At 39.7% G+C, this 26,403-nt stretch overlaps 1 protein-coding gene across 1 annotated transcript; it reads left to right on the forward strand.

The window, feature by feature from the left end:
• The first annotated feature begins 1,859 nt into the window (after window positions 1-1,859).
• g6pc3 (glucose-6-phosphatase catalytic subunit 3) lies at window positions 1,860-25,401 on the forward strand. Its single transcript, XM_073071633.1, has 6 exons — window positions 1,860-2,182; window positions 4,653-4,762; window positions 6,822-6,912; window positions 15,747-15,865; window positions 18,284-18,425; window positions 25,005-25,401. Exons 1-6 carry the CDS (start codon window positions 1,965-1,967, stop codon window positions 25,366-25,368), a joined length of 1,044 nt encoding a protein of 347 aa, XP_072927734.1. The 5' UTR covers window positions 1,860-1,964; the 3' UTR covers window positions 25,369-25,401.
• Window positions 25,402-26,403: the final 1,002 nt, after the last annotated feature.

Genomic DNA, 26,403 nt, shown 5'->3' on the forward strand with positions numbered 1-26,403 from the left:
ACCTTGAAATGGTGCTGTCCACACTTCTCGCTGCCTCAGTAAAGCAGACAATAAAGCATAATTAGGAATTTCACCCGCCCCAGACATTCTGTCTTCTCCTCTTCCATTGGGCAGAAGATACAAATGTCTGAAAGCATATACAACCAGCCTCAAGGGCAGCCTCTACCTTGCTGTTATAAGACTACTGAATGGTTCCCTAGTATGATAAGATGGACTCTTGACACCACAATCTACCTTCTTGTGATCTTGCACCTTATTGTTTACCTGCACTGCACTTTCTTTGTAGCTGTTACATTTCATTTTGTATTCTGTTATTGGTTTACCTTGTTTTGCCTCAATATATGAGCAGTATGCAAGACAAGCACAAGAGATTCTGTAGATGCTGGAAATCCAGAGTACGTAACACAAACAAAGTGAGGAACCTCAGCAGGTCAGACAACATCTATGAAAAGGAATAAAGAGTCAACATTTTGGGCCTTGACCATTGATCCTGATGAAGGGTCCTGCTTAAGGGTCTCAGCCCAAAACATCAACTCTTTATTCCTTTCTGACCTGCTGAGTTCCTTCAGCATTTTGTGTGTTTTATTATGCAAGTCGAGCTTTTCACTGTACCTTGGTACATGTGACAACAATAAACCAATACCAATTCCAAACTGTTGTCCTTTCTGTTTATGCTGGAATAAACAGAATGTGAAGTTTGTTTTTGTCGTAGGGTTCCCGTGTGTTTTCGGCGGCAAATACCTTTTCGAGAAAGTAACCGTGCAAATAATTTAGAAAGGAAAAACAAAGGAAAATTCAGAATTCGAAAAATCCATCTTCTGCCCAGCGACTCCAGTCAGGAAGTGCCAGTGTACATACATAATCACAGAGAAGATACAGCATGGAATAAGGTCACTGGCCACTTGAGTCTGCACCAATGATCAAGCACTTACTTTTACTCTGATCTTCCTCTATTTTATTTTCACATTCCCATCAATCCCGTCCACCATTCATCTACGCACCAGGTTCAAAGTGGTCAGTTAATCTGCCAATCCTGATGTTTTTGGAAGAACCTCTCACTATCACATGGAGAACATGCAATTGCCATGCAGTGTTTAGGACAGAACATTGTCAGCAGGAGCTGTGAGGCAACATATCTACTAGCTGTGCCATTCTACCACCATTTAGAGGTGTATAATTAGAATATATAATATTGGATACATAATTAGATATTTATTTTTGTTTCTACCTTTCTCCTTCAATTTGTGTTAAGCTCATGAATCACCAGCGGAGTAGGCTACAGGACCAAATGCTGGTAAAAGGGATTGATATGTGATGCTTAGATTGGACACAGTGGGTGAAGGGCTCTTGTTTTGTGCTGTAAGGCTTTGGCCTATTGCAGTTGACCCAAAAGCACCAGCTGGATTGTTATCAATATCAAAAGCAAACTACTAGAAATGCCAGAAATGTAAAACATATATAGGAAGATATAAAGGAATAAACATATAAAGGAAGATACAGCAAGTCAGGCAGCATCTGTGGAGAACGAAACAGAGTTTACCTCTTTTGATAGTCAAGGACCTGAAGCGTTTCTCTCTTCTGGAATGTTGCCTTCCTTACCAGATATCTCCGACGTTTTTGTTGCTTTTCCCTCTTAAAATATCATTTATTAACATTTACCTTTGCGATCTTTTTCCAGTGAGGTCAGGCGATTTAGCTAGATCACGATCTCATTCTGCAGGTTTCACGGATATTTCACAGAACGATTTTCATTCGTCCGACAAGTGACATCAACAGCGACTTCAGCGTTGAGAGGTTGAAACTTCAAGGAGCTTATGATTTTGCCTTGATTGTAATCGCCGTATGGAAAGCGAGGTTTGTCACCGCTGGTTTGCTGTCCGACGACGCTAGTGTTTTAGTCATTGAGACGGCCGGTAGCTCATTGCGGCGCGTGGAGTTTTGGTGCTGGCTGCCCTGGGAACGGCATGGAGCCGCTTTACAAGCACGGTATCCAAGTGGCTGAGTTCCTGCAGCAAACTCTCGGTGGCTTTGAAAAGAGTATGCTCTTTATGACTTGGCTCGGGGACCCCAGAACCTCTTTTTTTATTTACTTCCCTGTAACGTACTATCTCAACAGAAAGATTGGGATTTCAGTGTTGTGGATCACTGTACTTACTGAATGGTTGAACTTAGTATTTAAATGGTAAGTTCCTCTTTATTGGGTACAATTTTCTTTCTCCCTTCCAATGTATCCACGACCACTGTCGTATCCCACTCTCTAAGGATGGCGATTGAATCATTGATATGCTCTTTGATGCTGTAACTCACATTCTTATTTACACCTGATCAATGGTATTTTTAAGTATGCAGTGAACGGTCGTTTCTAGAGCTGAGGCATTTTACTGCATATCTGTAAGTGATAATCATCAGGCGAGACAAGTTAATGCCCTTTCTGTCGCTGGATTGTTTGGGTCAATATTAAAAATGCTAATTCACTATTGTGTGTAGAGGAAGCTCTTCTTCCTCAACAGCTTTTATTGCTTTTGAAAAATGGTTGCTTCATCGGCCTTCATAAATAACATTTATGTAAAGCTTCTCTTGTTTCAAAAAAATAATTATGTATAATAGAATGTAAACCATATATTTTATAGTTGAGATTACAAGCTGAACGGTCAAAGTTGAAAGGAAGAGATTGGGTAGCATGCTCTAATGTCTTAAAATTGTTAGCCTAGAAGATAAAGTGAAGACCAGCACTATAGTTCCTCTTGAGGAAGGCGTTAGTGTAAAGTAGAGCTATCAACTTTGGGAGGATGTATCCTTGTAAGTTCAGAAACATTACTTCCTGTCTTCAAACCTCATGTCCCTACAAGTGACACAAAGTATGTGAGAGCGTGCCCATCCAAGATCAGAATAATTTACCCAGTAAGATTAGCATTAAGAGAGTTGAAAGTTTCAGATGTAATTGTGTTTCATCTTCAGATATTTCAGTTGTATGTTTGAGGTTCTTGTGCTTATGGCGATGGTTGAGATGGGTATAAAAATGATTAGGTTTTGATTGTTCTGTTTTTGTACCTGAGAACAGCCTTAAGGAGTGTCATCACAAAGCCCCTTCTTCTCATTCAACACACACAAAATGCTGGAGGAACTCAGCAGACCAGGCAGCAACTATGGAAAAGAGTACAGTTGACATTTCGGGCTGAAATCCTTTGGCAGGACCTCCTTGATGTTGCTTGATTGCTTGATGCTTTATTATTAACAGAGTATATGGTGGCTTAGGAGCAATTGTTGCTTCCTCGTGGCTCCAGATTTAATCCAGAACTCAGATGCATCTGTATTGAGTTTGCACATTTTCCCTGTGATTGAGTGGGTTTACACTGGGTGTTTGGTTTTCTCCTACACTGATGGGTTAATTAGCTACTGTAGAAAAATTAGCGACTGTAAGGGACCAAAGGGGAATTGATGGGATGAAAAAAATGGCAATACAATAGGCAAATAAGGAACAGAAATGGAACTGATGGGATAGCTTTGGCAGCCAGCCAGGACTTGATGGCCTGAATGGCCTCCTGTATCATAATAAGTAATCCTCATTGCAGAACACTATAGAGACATGGAATATCCAGACACTATTAGGCATGGAGTGTCTGTTTCAATATTAATTTAGAAAATGGGTTAAATTAAAATATAACTTTCTTTACTCTTCTTCTCAGTGGACCATCTTTTTATATTTTTAAGATTACTTAATGTTGAAAGCATCCCTGTCAAGATGAAAGAAGAGGCTGTCATTTTAAAACTAAACTACATAGTTCAAAAAGCTGCCATATTTGATCACTGGGCAGCACTGTGTCAGAAGAGTAACTTGAGGATGTGGGGTGTTGGGTATTGAATGTAGTTGGTTTCAACAGTGTTTCATGAGAGAGACAAAATATTGGCAATATTTCCTGATTATGATTGCTGCTGCACAATGAGACTATCACACCATAAATCACTTACAGAGAACAGAGAGTAAAACTGGAACATTTTAAACAGTAAATTGAAAATGTCATCAAACACGTTTTGGCAAAAAGATCGTATCCTTAAATGTAAATATAAATATCTATTAAGGGGAGTTAACTTTTCTCCTTTTTGTTGTCTATTTCTGTATTTTATCTTTGACCATGTTATCTGTTTGCTGTAGATTAATGCTTCAATCATTTCTCAGTTGACAACAGTTTATGTGCAACTTAATGATGAATGTTGAGAGGATATTTTAGTGGGAGAGTTCATTGCACTTGAACTATATTTGCCTAGAAATTCAATAACATAATGTGATTTTTTTCCAGTTTTATGCAATTTGAAATATGAGTTTCTCTCTGCAGTGAAATGCAATAGTAACATATTTAGATACTTTGAAAATTCAGCAGAATATGACTCTCTCTTGCACTGAGGACAGTGCAAGAAATGCCATTCTTCATTTTTCCATTTGAACGATTATGGGAATATTTGGACGAAATTGTCACTGAAATTACTATTGTTTATTATTCCTTGAAAAACTCTGCTGTGTATCTCAATCAATCTGATGAAATAAATTTCTTATCTTGGTCGTGAAGAGAGGCTGAAATGAAATCTTGAAAGTGTAATCTTGGCAAAAATCAGCTTTACAGATCAAATCTGAGTGTTTCTTACTTTCCTAATAGGTTGCTGTTTGGTGAGCGTCCATTTTGGTGGATTCATGAATCGGGGGTCTATAGTAAGCACCAGATGCCAAAGTTACAGCAATTTTTCTGCTCCTGTGAAACTGGTCCAGGTTTGTTACAATGGAGTACAATATGACTTTTAAATGTACACTTACTAGCTACTTATTTTTTGACAGTTCAGTCACAAATTAACATTTAAATTTTTTTTTCGAGGAATTAGGTTTCAAAGTTCATTATTAGAATTATTTTAAAAAATGTTTCAATACATTTCTCTGCTGTTAGGGTTTATTTTAAATGTTACACGTTTACCCAAATCTTATTCCTATGAGAAAATAGTTGCAGTAAATTAGCAGTGTAAGAACACATATTATTGAATGTAGAACTGACTTCAATCTGCCAGTTTCAATATGTTTTATTAATTAGCAAGTTAAAAGTGAAAATTGGCTAATCTTCTTACAGTGTGGTCATTTTTAATGTGCTCAGTTGTTCACTGTTCATTTGGTTGCTATTCTGGTAATTCATTTAGAAGGCTTACCATGAAGAAGCTTACATTTTCTCTCTACACCCCTTTAACATCTTTCAAAGTTTTTCCTTTTCACTGTATTAGTCTTTGCATCAATGCAAGCAGCAGCTGGAGCTGTCCATTTGGTTCCCTTTCCAAATATCCTATCTAGCAAACCTCCTGGAAACTACCATTGGCAAAACCTTTCCAGTGCTGACATCGTAGACTCTGCCATCAATCACTTTTTGCTACCCCTCCCGCTTCTTCCTTTAGCATATTTCCTTCCTTGTAAAATCAGATTCCTGTCTTTCCTGACCTAATTGCAGATGATTGAAGTGATGGGAATCTAGCAAAGGGCTGGTGACATGTTTTTCACTAATGAAACTTCCTTACCTAATTGTGCTTTTCATGGCTTCCCTCACCCACATTGCTGCATTGATAATGTAACTTTTCATCAAAAAATATTTTGCTCCACTCTTTTGGCATATGTTCTTGTCTGACTCTCCAATCTTATTTCAGTTCTCCTGATTATTATTTAACATTCTTAAACTCTACCACCTGCTCAAGTACCACACTGTGTTTTTGACAAGGCATCGTCACTGCTTTTCTTACTCAGTTGCTGTTCCACTTCATTTTATTCTCACTAATTTCAATCTTCTGTCTCTATGCACTCTCTCCTCTGAGTTTACTGTCTTCCTTTTAGTTCATACAGCTCCTCGCCTTCCCCATAAAATCTCCCTCATCTGTATTTACCATCTCACAAAGCCTCACTACTGTGCCAATCACATAAGTGGTCAAATAATGTTTCTTCTGTGCACCAATCTCCATCTGCATCCCCTTTTCCTTCTCTCACTGTACCCTCTAATATTTGATATTTCCACTATAGGGGAATAAAATAACACCTTGAAATTGTTCTCTTCTCATAAGCATACCCATCTTCTCTCCAGTTTTTGATTATCGGCCCCTATATCTTCCAGTGTAGTACCTGTGAACATTCCTGGAAGTTTTTTTTGGATGTTTCAGTTTGTTAAAGTCCCAATGTAAATGCAAGTCATTATTGATCATTGGACAATGTCTGCCCACTGGTATTGTAGTGCCAGGAATTGTTTACCCCATCCGTTGGTTCTGGTTTTGACCAAGATGTTCCGTTCAGCTCAAGGACTCAAAATGCTAACTCAATCCACTATCCCTATCATCAAATGAATGAATCTACAGTTGTTTATTGTGGAGTAATATAGGTATAAAAGGTTGTTAATGGACAAAAAATTTATAAAAGTGAACTCAGAATTTTCAATCTCTACTAATGACAGCCACAGAAGGCTAGAACTAACAAGTGACAGAAATAATATTATAATTAATCCATGAGTGCATTCGTTAGATTCCTTTTTATTTTTAATTAAATGTAGCTGTGAATTATTCTCAGGACACATTTTTAAAAACAGAAGTACTGTTATGATTCACACTATATTTCAGGTATGCAGTTATTTTCATAATTGACTGAGATCCTATGAACATTCTTAGTGTATATGGCCTGGTTACTATACCTACCTCTGCATTACAGACACAGCTCAGATCCAGCTCTTAGAACCATTGTTGCTTCAAATCTGTGACTTGCAACCTGTGAAATAAAATACGAGTTCACTTTGCAATGTTTGTTTATGCTTCAGGCAGTCCGTCGGGCCACGCGATGATCACAGGTGCAGCTTGGTGGCTTATGATGACCAGTTTTTCTACATTCATTTACAATCACACTAGGAGGTTTGTGCTGCTTTAACTGATTAAGCATGAAAATAGTTAAGAAATGTCACAACCCTGAAACACAGATTGCATAACTCACCCTGCTCACTGAGAGTTATCTCCCTTTCTGAAGGAGTTGAACACTGTTTGCTTATGGCTTCATTGGGATCATTGGGCCCTGGTGATTTATTGTCTTTCAGTCAAATTAATTTCTCCTATACAGGGGCTCCTCAAATTACTAATGGCTTGACATATGGAAATACAACTTTCCTGAAATTCCCCTATGTATTTTTAAACCTTTTTCAAGCTAGTAATAATAAAATGTTTATTACGTTCATTAATAACTGGATGCAGCATACAGTATACTCCATTGCTATAACAATGGATCACATTAGAGTGATCATTCAACTAAATGAATGAATTATACCAAGTGTGTGTAAAGCAATACAATATGAACACTATAGAAAATAAACAATTAAATTAGATTACAGACAGTTCACAAGAGTGGCACATGGGTACTACTGTACTAATTTTCAGCAATATTAATTTCTTTGAGCCGCTCATTTACTCCAGACCTACACCCTCCTCCATTTCTGAAAGGAAAATAAATAAAGCTGCAGATGCTGGTCTCTGAAGCAAAAAATGTTGGAAGAACTTGGCCAATCAAGCAGCATATGTGGAAAGAAATGTTGATATGCACTATTGCTTCCTGATGATACAAAGTATATTTATTATCAAAGTATGTATACTATATACAACCTTGAGATTTGTCTCATTACAAGCCACAAAACAAAGAAACCCAATAAAACCCATTTAAAAAGACTGTCAGACACCCAATGATCAGAAATTGTGCAGACTATAAAAATAAGCAAGTAACATTCAGAACTGAAGTTCACGAAAGTGAGTCTACAGTCTCAAAGCTAGTCACAGCCGATCTAGGAGCCTGTTAGTTGTAGGCCACAGCCTCAAACAGCAAGTTGTTCCTTGCTCACGGACCCGGGCCCTGCTCCTTCGATAGGTTCGTGAGGCCCAAGCTCCACCGCTTCGATTCGGCCCATATACGCCACGCTGCAACATCCTGCACCTTCATGGCTCCAGTTCACGCGCAAAAATGTCAGGCCATACGGGCAGTTCAAAAGCTCGACTCCAAAAGGGAAGTTACAGGCTATTGATTAAAGTGATTGTTTTCTAGAAAAAGTGTGATTAATAAGGTAGTTAATAGTTGTTTTTGCTGTCAGCAAGTTGTCGTTGTGCTTCACCAATGCCATCTTCAATGGGAAAATTGTGGGGTTTTCATTAGCTATTTGGCTATCAACACTGCTGCTTTCACTTTCTAACTTTCTCCTCATCAAACCCTTCCAACAACTATTTAGATTAAGGGCATATTTATAAGCCAATTTGTAGATTCACTGGGACACTAGTCCTAGCTTTATTCCTGCTATTGCCTGTAAAGAGTTTTTATGTTCTCCCTGTGACCACGTGGGTTTCCTCTGGGTGCTCCGGTTTCCTCCCATAGTCTGAAGATGTACCATTTGGTAGGTTAATTGGTCATTGTAAATTGCTCTGTGATTAGGCTGGGATTAAATCAGGGGATTGCTGGGGACCGTGGCTCGAGGGCCTGGAGGGGCCCATTCTGCACTGTATCTCAATAAATAAATAAAGATAGGCCCATCCCAATGGAGCAGCTTTCTCTTTCCCAGTACTGTTGCCAGTGCCTTATGAATTGAAACCCATTTTTCTAATATTAACATTGAATCCCACATCCATTTTCCTTATCTTATTTCTTCTTTGCCAATTTTCACATATTTCGGGTAGTAATCCAAAGATTATTACATTTATAATGCAGTTGTCAAATTTTAGCAGATCCTGCTTTGTCCTTTCAATTGTCATTGGTTCCTCAGCCCTGGCACTAAGCTGACAACACTGCCTTTGGGATTTGCGCTCATACCTGTAGAGATTATTACCTACTCCTCCAGCTATACTTTTCTTATTACAACACTCTTCATTTCCCATAGAACATTACAGCACAGAAACAGGCCTTTTGACCCTTCTTGGCTGTGCCGAACCATTTTTCTGCCTAGTCCCAATGACCTGCACCTGGGCCATATCCCTCCAAACCCCTCTCATCCATATACCTGTCCAAGTTTTCTTAAATGTCAAAAGTGAGCCCGCATTCACCACTTCATCTGGCAGCTCATTCCACACTCCCACCACTCTCTGCGTGAAGAAGCCCCCCCAATGTTCCCTTTAAACTTTTCCCCCTTCACCCTTAACCCATGACCTCTGTTTTTTTTCTCCCCTGGCCTCAGTGGAAAAAGCCTGCTTGCATTCACTCTATCTACACCCATCATAATTTTATACACCTCTATCAAATCATCCCTCATTCTCCTACGTTCCAGTAAAATAAAGTCCTAACCTATTCAACCTTTCTCTGTAGCTCAGTTTCTCAAGTCCCGGCAACATCCTTGTAAACCTTCTCTGCATTCTTTCAACCTTATTAATATCCTTCCTGTAATTAGGTGACCAAAACTGCACACAATACTCCAAATTCAGTCTCACCAATGTCTTATACAACCTCACCATAATATTCCAACTCTTATACTCAATACTTGGATTTATAAAGGCCAATGTACCAAAAGCTCTCTTTACAACCCTATCTACTTGTGACGCCACTTTTAGGGAATTATGTATCTGTACTCCCAGATCCCTCTGTTCTACTGCACTCCTCAGTGTCCAACCATTTACCTTGTATGTTCTACCTTGGTTTGACCTTCCGAAGTGCAATACCTCACACTTGTCCGCATTAAATTCCATCTGCCATTTTTCTGCCCATTCCTCCAACTGGTCCAAATCCCTCTGCAAGCTTTGAAAACCTTCCTCATTGTCCAGCACACCTCCAGTCTTTGTATCATCAGCAAACTTGCTGATCCAGTTTACCACATTATCATCCAGATCATTGATATAGATGACAAATAACAATGGACCCAGCACCAATCCCTGTGGCACACCACCAGTCACAGGCCTCCACTCAGAGTAGCAATCCTCCACTACCACTCTCTGGCTTCTTCCATTGAGCCAATGTCCAATCCAATTTACTACCTCTCCATGTATACCTAGCGATTCAATCTTCCTAACTAACCTCCCATGCGGGACCTTGTCAAAGGCATTACTGAAGTCCATGTATACAACATCCACTGCCTTCCCTTCATCCACTTTCCTGATAACTTCCTCAAAAAACTCTAATAGATTGGTTAAACATGACCTACCACACAAAACCATGCTGACTGTTTCTAATAAGTCCCTGTCTATGCAAATACTTGTAGATCCTATCTCTTAGTATTCCTTCCAATAATTTACCTACTACCGATGTCAAACTTACCGGCTTATAATTTCCCGGCTTACTTTTTGAGCCTTTTTTAAACAACGGAACTACATGAGCTATCCTCCAATCCTTCAGCACCTGACCCGTGGATATCGACATTTTAAATATTTCTGCCAGGGCCCCTGCAATTTCAACATTAGTCTCCCTCAAGGTCCGAGGGAATACCCTGTCAGGTCCTGGGGATTTATCTACTCTGATTTGCCTTAAGACAGCAAGCACCTCCTCCTCTTTAATCTGTATAAGTTCCATGACCTCCCTACTTGTTTGCCTTGTTTCCATAGACTCCATTCCAGTTTCCTTAGTAAATACAGATGCAAAAAACCCATTTAATATCTCCCCCATTTCTTTTGGTTTCATACATAGCCGACCACTCTGATCTTCAAGAGGACCAATTTTATTCCTTACTACCATTTTGCTCTTAACATACCTGTAGAAGCTTTTAGGGTTATCCTTCACCCTGACTGCCAAAGCAACCTCATGTCTTCTTTTAGCCCTCCTGATTTCTTAAGTATTTTCTTGGGGGGACGTCACATGATGACGTAGGATCGAGACGTGGAAATCCAGTTCTCCCGTAAAAAAAAAAAACAAAACAGTAAAATAATGTTTAAGTGAAGAAAAGTTAGTAAATACTTTTAAAAAATTACTTATAAACTACTCAGGATTGTCTTAAGAGATGTCTCCTAAATAGAAGCAGAAGAAAACTACTACTTTGAAGACAACACAAGTTGGAAAAGAACCAAGGCCGGTCGCTATGAAAGAGCCTCGGGCTCAAGTGCATTTTACCTCCGGCGATACAGAACAGGAAACTGCGGCAACATCAACCATTTCCAAAAACAAAGAGCAACAGGAATTGCGCATGTGTGAGCAACCCAAACTACAAATCCCAGCTATGATCGGAACTGAAAGTGAAAGTGAATATGAGGTGGAATCAGATTCTCTGGATAAATCAGACGAAGATGAAGAGACAGACAAAGAAGAGCAACAGGAAGAGGTTGGAGGTGATATTGGAGACAAAAAAATCTTTGGTGCAAATAATGCATGAATTAAAAGCATTAAAAGTAATAAAAAAGATATTAAAAATATGAAGATTGTTTGATAAAATGATGAAAAGAGGACAAAATGGACAAAAAAATTAAAAACTTGGAAGAAACAACGGGAGACACCATTGATAGAGTGAATAAAATGGAAGATAATATTTCTGCCTGGACATCAGAAAGAAAACGGTTGCTGGAAAAAGTGGATGTACTTGAAAATTTTAGCAGACGAAATAATATTAAAATTGTTGGACTTAAAGAAGGTATAGAGGGAGAGGATCCAATAAATTTTTTTCAAAAATGGATTCTGGAAATTTTGGAAATGGAAGAAGCAACCCAGTTAAATGAAATTGAAAGGGCTCACAGAGCCTTAAGATCAAGACCTCAAGTTGATCAAAACCCACAATCAATCTTGATAAAATGCTTAAGTTATCAAGATAAAGAAAAGATCCTGAAGGCGGCTGCCCAACGTGCCAGAAAGAGAAACGGGCCATTGATGATGGAAGGGAAAACAGTTCTTTTCTATCCTGATATAAGTTATGACCTTTTGAAGAGAAAGAAGGAATTTAACCCAGCGAAAAAAGTTCTATGGGAAAAGGGTTATAAATTTATATTGCGCCACCCGGCAACCCTGATAATTTTTTTGGATGACGGAAAAAGAAGATCTTTTACTGATTATCGGGATGTGGAAGAATTTGCACAAGAACTCCCAAATATTTGCTAACCACAGCCAAAGATTTAAAAGTGAAACGGATTAAAGATGAAGACAGGGACAGTGAATGGAGTTGATGGATGTTTAAGTACAGAAGAATATTTAAATATATTCTTAATTATACAGGGGGAGAAAGGTAAAAATTTGAGAAATATTAATTGAGAGTAGTGATATTTTTTCTTCTCTTATATATACTTTTTTATGTTACGGGGGAGCTGGGGGAACTTCGGATCGATTGCTACGGGATTCACGTGTGTAATCATGGCGATTGCCATGACCCGCACAACGGAGGGGGGTAATGTGTTTTTTTAAGTCACAACATTAGTGGGGGGGTATTTTGTTTTTTTTTCTTCATAATCTATTTTTCTTTAATCTTTCTTTCTTTGCCTGGACAATCGGGGGGGAGACACATAGCAACACGGAGGATTTTAAAAAGATTCCCCAAGGTACTACGAAAGTTGAAAAGTTAGGTATTACTATAGACTGGAGTAACCCTGTTAAAAATAATGACTACCGGTAATTTACTGAATTTTTAAAGTTTTAATGTTAATGGGCTTAATGGACCGGTGAAAAGAAAAAGAATTTTAACATACATTAAGAAAATGAAAATAGATATAGCTTTTAGCTGCATTCCATTTGAAAAAATTACTTATAATTTAAGAGATAAATATGAAATAGTTCTGAAAATTTGGCACCCTTATTTACAAAAGATAGGATTAAATATATAGGTGCTCCGAAGATAAAATTATTGGTTATTTGGGGAAAGAAATAAATATATATACTAAAGCTATTATGAACTCCATGGAGCATGTGGGGATCTTCCGATATCCAGGCATTCTTTCTTTCTTTTCTCTTTTTTTTCCTCTTTCTACAGGGATATGTTAGGGGGAAGGGGGAAGGGTTGATAATTTTTTTCCTTCTGTAACCATTTGAAAATTCAATAAAAAATTTTTTTATTAAAAAAAAGTATTTTCTTACTCTTTTTATACTCCTCAAGCATCTTATTTCCTCCCTGTTGCCTATACATGTTATACATTTCTCTCTTCTTTATCAGAGTTCCAATATCCTTCGAGAACCAAGGTTCCTTATTCTTATTCATTTTGCCTTTAACCCTGACAAGAACATACAAACTCTGCACTCTCAAAATTTCTCCTTTGAAGGCCTCCCACTTACCAATCACATCCTTGCCAGAGAACAACCTGTCACAATTTACGCTTTTTAGATCCTTTCTCATTTCTTCAAATTTGGCCTTTTTCCAGTTTAGAACTTCAACCCAAGGACCAGATCTATCTTTAACCATGATCAAATTGAAACTAATGACATTATGATCACTGGAACCAGATTTTTCCCCTACACACACTTCCGTCACCTGCCCTAACTCATTTCCTAACAGGAGATCTAATATTGCATCCTCCCTAGATGGTACATCTATATATTGATTTAGAAAATTTTCCTGAACACATTTCACAAACTCTAACCCATCTGGACCTTTAACAGTATGGGAGTCCCAATTCATGTGTGGAAAATTAAAATCCCCTACAATCACAACTTTCTGTCTCCTGCAGTTGTCTGGTATCTCTCTGCAGATTTGCTCCTCCAATTCTCACTGACTATTGGGTGGTCTATAATACAACCCTATTAATGTGATCATACCTTTCCTGTTTCTCAGCTCCACCCATATGGCCTCAGTAGACAAGCCCTCTAATCTTTCCTGCCGAAGCACTGCTGTAATATTTTCCCTGACTAGCAAAGCCACCCGCCCCCCCCCCCCCCCCCACCATCCTTCGTCCCTCTGCCTCTATCATGTCTGAAACATCGGAACCCTGGAACATTGAGCTGCCAGTCCGGCCCCTCCTGTAGCCAAGTTTCAGTAATGGCTATGATGTCATAATTCCAAGTGTCAATCCAGGCCCTCAGCTCATCTGCCTTTCCCACAGTACTCCTTGCATTGAAATATACACACCTCAGAAGATTGTTACCACCACACACAACCTTACTATTTGTGACTTTGCATGAACTACTAACATCATTTATTTTTACCCCCGTTCCACTATCTACTCTAGCACTCTGGTTCCCATCCCCCTGCAAATCTAGTTTAAACCCTCCCCAATAACACTAGCAAACCTCCCTGCAAGTATATTGGTCCCCTTGTAGTTCAGGTGTAACCCGTCTCTCTTGTACAGGTCCCACCTGCCCCAGAAGAGGTTCCAATGATCTAGAAATCTGAAACCCTGCCCCCTACACCAGTTTCTCAGCCACGTGTTCATCTGCCAGAGCATCCTACTCTTACCCTCACTGGCACATGGCACAGGTAGCAATCCTGAGATTACCACCCTTGAGGTCCTGTTTTCAACTTCCTACCAAGCTCTCTGTACACACTGTTCAGGACCTCCTGACTCTTTCTACCTATGTCATTGGTACCAATGTGTACCACGACATCTATCTGGCTGATCACCCTCCCACTTCAGAATGTTGTGCATGCGATCAGAGACATCCCTGACCATCCGGGAGGCAACAAACCATCCAGGAGTCTCTGTCACAACCACAGAATCTCCTGTCTGTACCCCTGACTATGGAGTCCCCTATCACTACCGCTCTCCTCTTCTTCCTCCCTCCCTTCTGCACTGCAGAACCAGACTCAGTGCCAGAGATCCGGCTGCCGCAGCTTGTCCCAGGTCAGCCATCTCCCCAACAGTATCCAAATCAGTACACCTGTTCTGGAGGGGAATGGCCACAGGGGAACCCTGCACTACCTGCCCTTTCCCCTTCCCTCGCCTGATGGTAACCCAATTACCTGTGCCCTGTTCCTTAGGTGTAACTACCTCCCGGAAGCTACTATCTACAAACTGCTCAGTCTCCTGAATGATCTGGAGGCCATCCAGCTCCAGCTCCAGTTCCCTAACGCAGTTTGTTAGGATCTGCAGCTGAATGCACTTCTTGCAGGTGTCGTTGTCAGGGACACCGGAGGTCTCCTTGACTTTCCACATCCTGCAAGAGGAGCATTCCAACATCCTGCCTGGCATTCTCTCTACTCTAAAAGAACAAAACAAAACTTACTGGAACCTACCCTCGCCTCTGCCTGTTTCTCGCCGAAGCCTGACTGAGCCAAAGCCGTCCCACTCTGACTCAGTCCACTCCAACGATGGCCGCTGTATATGGCGGTCTCCCTTTTAAATCTTGGTGCGCTGCGTCACACGCCTGCGCAGTCTAGCCTCTTTTCCATGATCAGTTAAAGAAAAGAAAAACGACCTTCCCTCCGCGATGCTTCAGTCTTTCACTCTCAGCCTCTTGCTTCGGTTGAAAAGCCATATTCTTCCTGTGTCATTTGACTATCAATTTCCATCAGACTAAATCTAAGTAGGGCGATTGTTTTGGATAGTCCCCCACTCCCTGAGACAGTGTTTAGTGTCAGACCCTAGTTCATCCAAAGTGTCCTGTATATATGATGCACTTGCGCACTGAGACTGCTGGTAAGACTCCAAGCCATCCATTGTCTTTTTTATAGGAGCCACTTTTAACTTTTCATTGTTAGTGAAATCCTAAAGTCGACCCCCATCTGCTCTCTGTCGATGCCCTCCAGCCACCCTGTTCTTAGACTTGATTTTGACATTGGGTACCTAAAGTGCAGAATCCCTTCCTTACATCACTTAATCAAAAATTGTATTTCTATACATTTCAACAATTAAAATATGCCAATAATTATGTTATTTTGTTTATCTACTTTAAGCTTACTGGCAAAGAACATTCCCGTGGTACTGTATATCGTTCTGCTGCTGACAATTGGCATCTCCAGAATATTTATTTTGGCTCACTTTCCACATCAAGTCCTTGCTGGAATAATTACAGGTTAGATCTTTAATTATCATGGGTGAATACAAGTGTCTGTATCGAAAGAGTGCATTGATATTTGTCTTTAATTTTCTCATTTGAAATTCATTCTCAAGGTATGCCTCCTACTGTTATTGTGGTGGCACACCAGCGCGTCTCAGGAGCTGCCGGTGCCGAACAGAATGAGTTGCAGAAGAAGCAGTTAATTAACATCAACACCTCTACCACTGCCAATCCTAAACACAAAGACATTGGCATATCATCCAAGGTTACGAGCAGAACTCTGTATCCGCATGTGCATCAGAACATTTTAGCATTTTAATCCTTAAATTAATTCAAAGAGATGCAAGTTAACATAGCTGCATCAGATAGTTCAAAGATTGGAAAAGATGTTCAATATGAATATTGTGATTACATACAGAACTTAGTACCCAATCCAAGGACTGCTGTACTGCTTTAAGATGTAGATTCTTTGGAGGATTGTACAGAGTTTGTAAGTACACACTTACACCTCCTACTAAAGGGAGTGAAGTGCCAGTAATTTTTCAATTAAAAGTGAAAACTATAATGCCTAGAACTTGGAGGGCACAGTGGCCTGAACTTTGAAGACTGTGGAAGTAGAGAGCTAGTGATCTTTTTTCCAGTCTTCCCCTTTTCCAACATTCTTTGTTGTCATGGATCACTTGGAAGGATCTATGGCAACCAGAGCAGCCAGCCATTGTCAAAAAATTATTTCAAGGAAGAAAATTTTAATCTAACTTGATGCATTTTACAGACTGTTTAAAATAAAGATTAGGGCATCAGATAATTTCAAGGCGGAAGTGAAAATATAATCAACTTTTTAAACATTTAAAAATATTTTGAGCTAATTACAATCTACGTTGAATTATTTTAGGATTAAAACATTTACTATGCAATAATCATGGCATAATGCAGAATTTAAAAACTCAACAAGCATTGTGGGACAAAGTCTAACCTGTACAAGGTTTTGTAATGAATAAAATTGGTAAATATATGAAAAAATTATCATCTCATCTCTTTATTCCAGGGTAGAAGATTACAGCCAGCAGAACTTGTCCAGGGGAATTGAACCACTGACAGCAACTTCAGGATTTCAGTGGTTCAAATCCGAAAGAGGCTGTTGGTCTCATGTGCAATGATGTCATTACTGGTGGTTTTCCAAAATTTGAACCATAGTAAAATGTGCATGATTAATGTCCAAAAATACAGAAATAGAGTACGTAGTACAGTCACTAGGCTTTTTTGCACAGTTATCTCCATTCTGGCTGTTAGCTCTCCATGAGATCTTTAATTTCCAACTGGGTGTGATATATATTAGTTAGATGTGTCTCTCTAAGCCATGAATTTTTAAAACACAGCAAGGGATAATAGCTATGAAAGCATCAGAATCATTTAGACATTGTGATTTAATATGGAGTTAATAAAATATGTAGTGTCACATTTTCAAATGCAAAGTTGGCACAATGAAGAAATTTGTAAGTAAGAATAATCATTTTACAACCTGCTCTGTGGAGCTTGCCACAGAGCAGGTTGTGAGAGGATTATTCTTATCAAGAATGATGTGGGGGAGAAAAGAACTATATTGGTCATGATGAAGGGTTTCGACCCAAAATGTCGACTGTACTCTTTTCCATGGATGCTGCCTGGCCTGCTGAGTTGCTCCAGCATTTTGTGTGTGTTACTATATTGGTTCTGTTCCTTTTACACCAGGAATCTAGATTTAAATCCACTTTAGACTGATAAAATATGTGTTTTCACCTGTTTGGTATCTTCGAGCAATGCTCAAAATGGGAATCCAGTTCCCATTCAATTTTTAAAAATATAAAATAAGAAAACTAATATTCAATCATGGCACAAATATTATTGTACTTTTGATATTTTAAATGTGTTTTGCTCAATCTGCACACCTTGTTTTTATGTGCTGAGTTGCTATATTTGGGGTTTGGTTTTCTTACTGCCCCTTCTTTAGCCAGCTCAGCAGGTAGCAGGAAATAAAGGCAAGACTGCTGATGTGTTCATTTCATTCTTAAACAATGTGCTGTTAAGGAGAGATTGAGTCCCATTTCTCTTTAGAATCCTCCCTGATTTTTCTTGGCCGATGATCATGTGCAGCTGAGGTAAAGTTACCATGTGCTTCAATATCTATGTGATGCTATGGAGACTGATCCATGGTTACCTTTGTTGTCACGTTTTCTTGAGGTGTAGTATGACACTTTAGTCATACTGTTGATACCCCCAGGGTAAAATAGAACATGTATCACATCAGAATTTTAGTGGTAGATGTTTAACATGTCATTGTGATTTAACTGTTCAACCAACTATTTAAAGATTATCTTGATGTAAAAGCTTAAAAGAAGGCAAATATTCTGTGAGCATTGATGTAAATAGTCATTAAAATTTCAATTTGGATTTTAGGTGCTGTACTTGGTTTACTGCTAGGCCAACGTATACCCGAGAATTTGAAATTAATTCAATACGTTGTGACCTCAGTCGTATTGCTGCTCAGTGCTGCGTGCCTGTACTGGGGACTGCATTACCTTGGAGTCGATGTTGCCTGGTAAGTACAGAATTTTTTACACGTTGTCATTCTGGCCATTATTGCTTGTGTGAAGTTTTATTTTGGAAAATGCCTGTGTGTTTTATGTGGCAAACTTTTTTAAGAGAAAGTAAGTACAATTAGGGAAGAGATGAAACACACTGGTTTCCTCGGCTGCATAAGCCTAGGGAAGACAATCTCCGGCCCTGTCAAACGTGTGAGATTGAGGCACGAGACCTCCCCCCCCCCCACAAGCCCCGGTTTGTGTGGATGCTGTGTAATCGCTACCCTGTTACAAATTAATGCTACGAAATAACAGACAGTACACTGCATACGATTAAAGGGATTATATTTACGAATCTTAACTAAAGGGTTAGTAAAGAATAACAAAAAGAAAAGGGCCCATTCTAATTAAATAGTGAAATGTGCACAAGTTGGAGCTCATTTTGAACTTCTCTGTCACTCACACACTGGGCCCTCGGTCAACGTGAAAGCACGTACCACTTTCTGAACGTCGCTCGCAATCCATCTCGAACAAACGGGTCTCCCACTGAATCGTACCCTACGACCAGTTTTCCCCAGCATCTTCTCTCTTCATCTCCTCTCGAACAAAAGCCCAAGACCAACCTTATTGTCCCTCACTAAGAAAACCTCCCCCTAATCAGATGGCACACATTCCACATCAGCCCTTACCATCAACAGTTACCCAAACAGGCTGGAAGCAGAACAGACTGTTCTTACAGAACCGCTAAATGAAATTCCTACAGCATAACAGTAAAGATGTGAACCAGGGCATTACAAGGGGAAAAAAACATAGATTTTAGGGAGAAGAAAATTCTTCTGCCCAATGATTGTAGTTAGAAGGTAGAGGTGAGAAATACAGCATAAAAACAGACCCTTCAGCTCACCAATCCCTGTTGACCATCAAACAATGATCCCCCCCCAACTCATTTTATTCACTCCACATTCCAACCTGTCGTTCCCAGATTCTACCATCTGCCCGCCAGAGGCAGTTTACAGTGGTCAGTTCACCTACCAATCCACACATACTTGGGACATGGGAGGAAGCCAAAGCACCTAGAGAAAATCCCCACATTTTTATGCACACAAACTCCACACAGACAGCATGAAGATCAGCATTGAACGCAGGAAGCTGGATCTGTGAGGCAGCATTTCTACTAACTACACCATGTTCTACTCTCATGAAGAAAGTAAAATGCACATTTCTTCAATAGAACCAGCTCTGAAATTACTTTTTTTTAAAAGGGTATGGTATAGTTTTGTTGAAGGGACCTTTGCTGCTAAATACTAAAAGATGTGGTGTTCAAACAAAGCTAAAAGAAACCCTTCTGGAACATCTTCCCCAATTAGTAGCTAAACATGCTATATAACAGTAGCACTGCCTTTTACTTGGCTTGCAAACTTAGTTCCATGGAAGCCAATGAAAATGAATTTTGGAAGTTGAGGGAAAATTCTCGACAAGGATTACAATTTCTTACTTTTTTCCCCCCTACCTCATACATAATGCAGTAGTTTGAATATTGGCTAAATGTATTAACACCATAGTAGGTCAGAAGTTGCAGCCAAAAGTCAAGAGGTTATGTTGTAACTTTATAGAACTCTGGTGAGACTGCATCTGGAATATTGCGTACAGTTCTGGTCACCTCACTATAAGGGAGGATGCTGAGGCTTTGGAGGGGGACAGAAGAGGTTTACCAGGATGTTGCCTGGTTTAGAGGGCTTGTGCTGCCTTAAGAGGTTGGATTGTTTTCTTTGGAACGGTAGAGGCACAGGGGAGATTGATAGAGGTTTATAAGATTACAAGAGGCATAGATAACGTAGACAGGAGAGATCTTTTTCCCAGGGCAGAAATGGCTAATACCTGAGGGCATGCATTGAAGGTGAGAGAGGGTAGGTTCAAGGGGGATGTGAGGGGTAAGTTTTTTTACACAGAGAGTCGTGGATGCCTGGAATCCACTGCCTGGTATGGTGGTAGAGGCAAATACATTAGAGGCTTTTAAGAAACATTTAGATAGGCACATGGATGTGAGGAAGATGGAGGGATATGGACATGGTGTAGGTAGGAGGGATTAGTTTTTCTTGGGGAGTGGTTGGTTTACTTTTTAGCTGGTTTGGCATGAAATTATGTGTTGAAGGGTCTGTTCCTGTGCTAAATTGTTCTATGTTCTATTTGTCAGCAACAGAGAAATGTGAGAAGGACAAAATAAATAGAGACACTCAAAAAAAGAGGGGGTAGGGGGAAGACAATGTTATAAATCAACATTGAAACAATGCAGCAAAGAAAGGCTTCAGCACACTTGACTTGCTATTGCATAGATACTCCAGACAATGGCAGTGGTATTCTATGTATGCCTGGATACAATTTCTGGGGCTTTGTCCATGGCTTCCTGCTTCCCCAGCTCCTCCTCCAACCACCCCGTGTTTCAGTGAGATCCTCTTTCTCAGAAATTTCCTTCTCTATTCACCTCAGTCCAGTAGTGACTGTGCACCCCACATCCCAAAACACACAATCTTCCCAGAAGACCCCATTCACTGATTATCACCCATCCCAATCCTCCACTGAAACCTACCAAATATTGAAATATCTAGATAGCATGGACATGGAGAAGATGTTTCCAAAAGTGGGTTAGTATGTCCTAGAGGGTACAGAGGGCACATCCTCAGAATACAAGGATGTCCCTTTAGAACAGGACGTATTTCATTAGCCAGAGGGTGGTGAATCTATGGAATTCATTGCCATAAATGGTTCAAATTCAAGTTTCAAGTTTAATTATCATTTGACCATACACATGAATACAGCCAAACAAAACAGCATGGAGGCCAAATCATTGGGTATATATAAAGTGGATATTGATAGGTTCTTGATTAGTAAGGAAATCAAATCTTACAGGGAGAAGGCAGGACAATGGGGTTGAGGGGGATAATGAATCAGCGAGGATTGAATGGCAGAGCAGACTTGATTGGTCAAATAGCCTAATTCTGCTCCTATGTCTTATGATCTTATGGTCTAAAATCCGCACCTCCAGACAAGCACCAACAACCAATACCACTTCCCGCTGCTCACCGCCCACTCCAACAACTGATTTCCTCTCATCTACACCTTGCCACAATCTCCAGCAGCCGACTCTGAATGTACTTCCATCGGTCCATTTCCTTTACCAGTCACAACCTCCCAGCTCTCTAATCCCTATCCTTACCCCACTTCTCCCCAGCCCCAAGTTGATCTTCACTGTGGTAAGGCTTTTGATGAGGTTCCGCATAGACTTGTGCAGATGATTTGGGCATAAGTGATCAGAGGCATGTTAGAAAACTGGATCTATAATTGGCTTTGTCATAGAATGAGGGTAGTGATGGATAGATGTTTTACTGACTGGAGATCAAGAGGTGTACTAAAGGGATTGGGATTATGACCATTGTTGTTTGTAATAGACATAAATGACCAGGATGAGAATGTAGATGGTATGATTAAGAAGTTTGCAGATGACATGAAAATTATTGAAGTCATAGGTTGTGAAGAAGGTGTCTAAGGATACATCAGGAGGCAGATCAGCTGGAAAGTTAGGTGGAGCAATGATGGATGGAATTTAATGAGGTAAACTCTGATGGAATATATAAAGTAAATGGCAGGGACCATAGGAGTGTTGTTGTATAGAGAGACCTTGGAGTAGGAGTCCAGAGCTCACCAAAAATGGCAACATTGGCAGACAGTTTACTGAAAAAATCATTTGGTATGATTGCCTTCATAGGATGAGAGACTGAGTGTAAGAATTTGGATGTCATATTGCATGTTACAAAATATTGGTAAGACCACACTTAAGAATTGTGCACAGTTCTGGTCGCCACACTATTGGGAGGATGTGGTTCCAATAGAGTGAGTGCAGAAGACAATTACCAGGATATTGCTTGGAATGGAGGGGTGTAAGGAGATATTGGATAGGGTTATTCTTACTTAAGTAACATTATGGTGATTGATACCTTGTCTGAGGTTCTTGGGGAGAGGAGGCTGGTAGTGGAGGGGGGGGATCTATTTGGGAATTTTGGTGTAGATAGAGTTCAAAGCTTCAGAGGGGAAGGAATCTAGAGATTTAAGAAGGATTGGATTTCTGTGCCTGGTGGTTGTCCAACATTGGAGCCTGGTGAATGCTCTCTGGCTAACAAATAGATCAGATATGCTTAAAATTAAAGGGGTCCTACTAGAGCTGGCTTATTGGAGCTCAGCTCTGAATGCTGTGGGAGGTCTCCTTTAAATTGGCAGGCAAACCTTAGAACAACATGTTCTAATAGTTCTGACAAAAGAGCACTTTATGGGAAATAACATCTTCATATGTGCAACTAGCGCATACAATGAATGGGACTACGTGGTCAAATTTCCAAAATGAGGTGATTCAATGTGGTCGCAACCACATTTCAGTCTGGAAATAAATGATTTTAACATGTGTGCTGCTGAACCAAAGAGCACACCAGAAATTCAGCACAAAGGTGTGACAAAACACAAAACATGGGTGGCGGGGGGGGGGGGGGGGGGAGTGGACGGGAAGCTTTGTAGGATGAAAGTGTATACAAACTGAGAATTAAGAGCATGACTAATGTAAGACATCTCACCTTGATGCTGCTTCATAATGTTATGTATCAATCTTTTAATCAGTACAATCAGAGCAATTTTAGTTAATTATTTTCATGCCAGACTCATATAGGTACCGTAGTTTGTTAATTTTAGATGGGCATTATCATTTCAGAATGAATCTGAAATTGACTTTGCAATCAACAGGTGAAATGAGCCTGGAAAATGTTGTGAATGGTTTTGTAACTGCAGTAAAGTGTTTATTTAGTTTTCAGCTTTCAGTTGGGCAGGCTTTCAGATCTTTTTTAAATTCATTGCACATAAATGTTTCAAATGCATTTGGCCAGTAAAAGAATTAAGCCTTCAGGATTTGAACAACTGCAGACACACAACGATGTTTTTTGTTTAGTTTTTTTTTTCGGCAGCAGGTCAAGTAATTGCTCAATAAACTGATTATTTTCATATTGCTAAGAGATGAATTGAAGCCAGACTAGTTAATTAATTAAATTATAACAGCAGCCCTTATGGAAATTTCTCATCCAAGAAATTCTTCACTGCAATTTTGATTCAAAGAATTCCACTTTATCCAGAAAATGGCAAGAATGAGACTGGAGCAGGGAAGCGGCATCCTGTGTATGTTAACTCAAAAGTATATATTAACTCAAAATTATTTCCTTTTTGCTCATAAAAGCATTCAGAAAATCTGTTGATTTTCTCTGAGTTCTTTTCTAGCTCCCTAAGTTGTTTCAGTAATTATTAAATAAATGAAGGCTATTGAATAATTTAGCTTGGAGGTATGTTGATTACCTTTTACTAATAATCATTTGAGGAATATCCCTCAATTTACATCATTATTTTCCAATTAGGCTTGTGTTTTAAAAAAAACACAGCAGGCCAATTCAGCCCATCGGGTCCATGCTGGCTCTCAACTGAGCAATCCTGTAAGAATGTTTTCCCTGTCCTTATTTCCCTGTAACAAGCTCTTTTTCACATAAGCCCATCAGTGTACAGTGTATTATTCTTTTTTGCCATTCACCTCAGTCCAGGGTAATTTACAGTGGCCATTTAATCTTTGTTGTTGGAAGAAAATGGATCACCCAGAGAGAAAACCCACAAGGTCATGCTGAGTGCATGTGAACTTCACGCTGTCAGTAGTCGAAGTCAGGCTTCAGCCTAGTTCTCTGCAATGCAAGCAGACTCTGTGTCATCCTGTAATCTCACACACTGAGCTCTTTATTTAGAATGGAATTAATACCAGGTACTTTCCTCTGCAGGAAGAAAGACTTCAAATGAAAAATTACTTCACTCCTTCGATTTTCAAGGGTTTACCTTTATGATTTTGAAGTACTTTAGATTGATTTTTTTTTGTTGCAGCCTCTGAATTTACTATACCCAGCAAACATATGCCCAGTGATTTTTGTTCCCTTCATTATTTTGTTGTTAACAACAGCTATTTTCTTTGCCAAGCAGGAAGAAAGTGACTATTTTCTTCCTGTGATGAAAATCTTTTCTTTTAACAGTTGATATAGTCAGTGTTTTGGAGCCGAGAAAGTGCTTTGAAGTGTGCAGTTCCACACACAGAAGTGCTTACAAAGCACTGTTTTGCAACACAATTTGAAATTCTTATCATATGGTTTTATGCCAATCTGATCAGAGCTTTCAAGCAGGGAGAAGTAATGGTTAGTCTGATATTCTTTTACACAAATATTCAATGTTGCATTGTTGCAGAGCCAATATTTAATGTCAGCATGTCAACTCTTCAGGCTTTTCCCACAGTCTGCAGGAATTAATCTTCTGAACATTGTTCTAAGCAACCAGGCTTTAAAAAAAGTGGATTCTAAAATAGGTATTTTTCTCCTTTCTTTTGTACATGTGGGAGGAATAGCTATTGAAGCACATAATGAAAACTCCAATAAAAACGTTGCCTTAACTCTGGTTGCAAATTAAAGTATGTAAGAATTTTATTATGTTTAAAGGTGCATGCTCATTTGAAACTAATTCAGTCTTGGATGTTCTAGGACACTTTCGCTTGCTACCAAGTGGTGTGCCAATCCTGAATGGATCCGACTGGACACTAGGCCATTTTCCTCACTAAGCAGGGATGCAGGGGCAATCCTCGGACTTGGCATTGGACTCTCCTCACCGTTGTATGCCAGTACATTGGGATGGAAGATGACATGGAAGATGAAAGTAGTCTGCATTGTTCTCTGTGAGCTCATCATTGAGATAATGGATCAAGTCCCAATACCAACATACTCCACTATCTTGTTTTATGTTCTGTTTTACCTGAAGAATGCATTTGTTCCCATTCTGGTGACTGCCATTATGCCCTGGCTGGTTCATTCCATTTTTCAAATTCAGCCAACTAAGAAACAACAGTAACACCAAAACAAAAAATTAAATGCTTTTTGCCTTCCCCTGATGCACTATTAATACTAATATACGCCACCCAAGACCACCTCAATATTGTGTGCTCATCTGAATCAAAGCTGTGAGACTTTTGAGAGTTTGCTATACTGTTTAGTGATATGCACTGCAGATGTGTCTAACTTCTAGCCCTTGTTCCCACAGCTCTAAGTTTCCATAACCAGAGAGGCAACTACCTGACTACTACCCTTCATATATGATGTCAACTTAGTTAACTAAGGCATACAGTACTGTACAAGTCTTAGGTGTGTCTGGTGCAGGTGCTGATACACCCAGCCTTGAGACACCAGGCAAGGTGTCATTTGATTCTAGACAATTGATTTATTGATCATTACAGAATGTCTCTCTGGTGTTTCCCACTCCCTCCCCTCTCCCTTCCCCTTTTTCCAACCATGATTCCCCTCTTGCTGCCCCCTTTCCATGCTTAGACCACAATGGAGACCCATAATCAGAATCAGGTTTATCATCACTCGCATATGTCATGAAATTCTTTTTTTTTGAATGGCAGCAGTACCGTGCAATACATAATATTACTACAGTACTGTGCAAAAGCCTTGGGTACCCTAGTTATATACATATGCCCAAAACTTGTACAGTCTGTAGGTCAGTTTTGGTCCTTCCATTGCTCAAGTGCATTGTTGACCTTCTCCTCCTTCTGCTAATTATTTCCAACTTCCCTGTTCTGCTGACTTTTCTGCCCATGTTTCTGGCTGTTCCTCCTAGTCCCTCTATAACTTGATCTCACTTTATCAAGTCAGAAAACAGGCATTTCAGCCCAACTCACAGTGTCTCTCTGAGAATAATCTTATTTGCATTACATACAATAGCCACTTCATTAGGTACAGGAGTGAACCCGGTGTGGTCATCTGCTGCTGTAGCCTATCCACCTGACGTGTTGTGCATTCAGAGATGCTCTTCACACCACTGTTGTAATGTGTGGTTATTCGAGTTACTGTCACCTTCCTGTCAGCTTGAACCAGTCTGGCCATT

The sequence above is a fragment of the Hemitrygon akajei genome, chromosome 18 (genome assembly GCF_048418815.1).
Source record: "Hemitrygon akajei chromosome 18, sHemAka1.3, whole genome shotgun sequence".
Lineage (NCBI taxonomy): Eukaryota > Metazoa > Chordata > Chondrichthyes > Myliobatiformes > Dasyatidae > Hemitrygon > Hemitrygon akajei.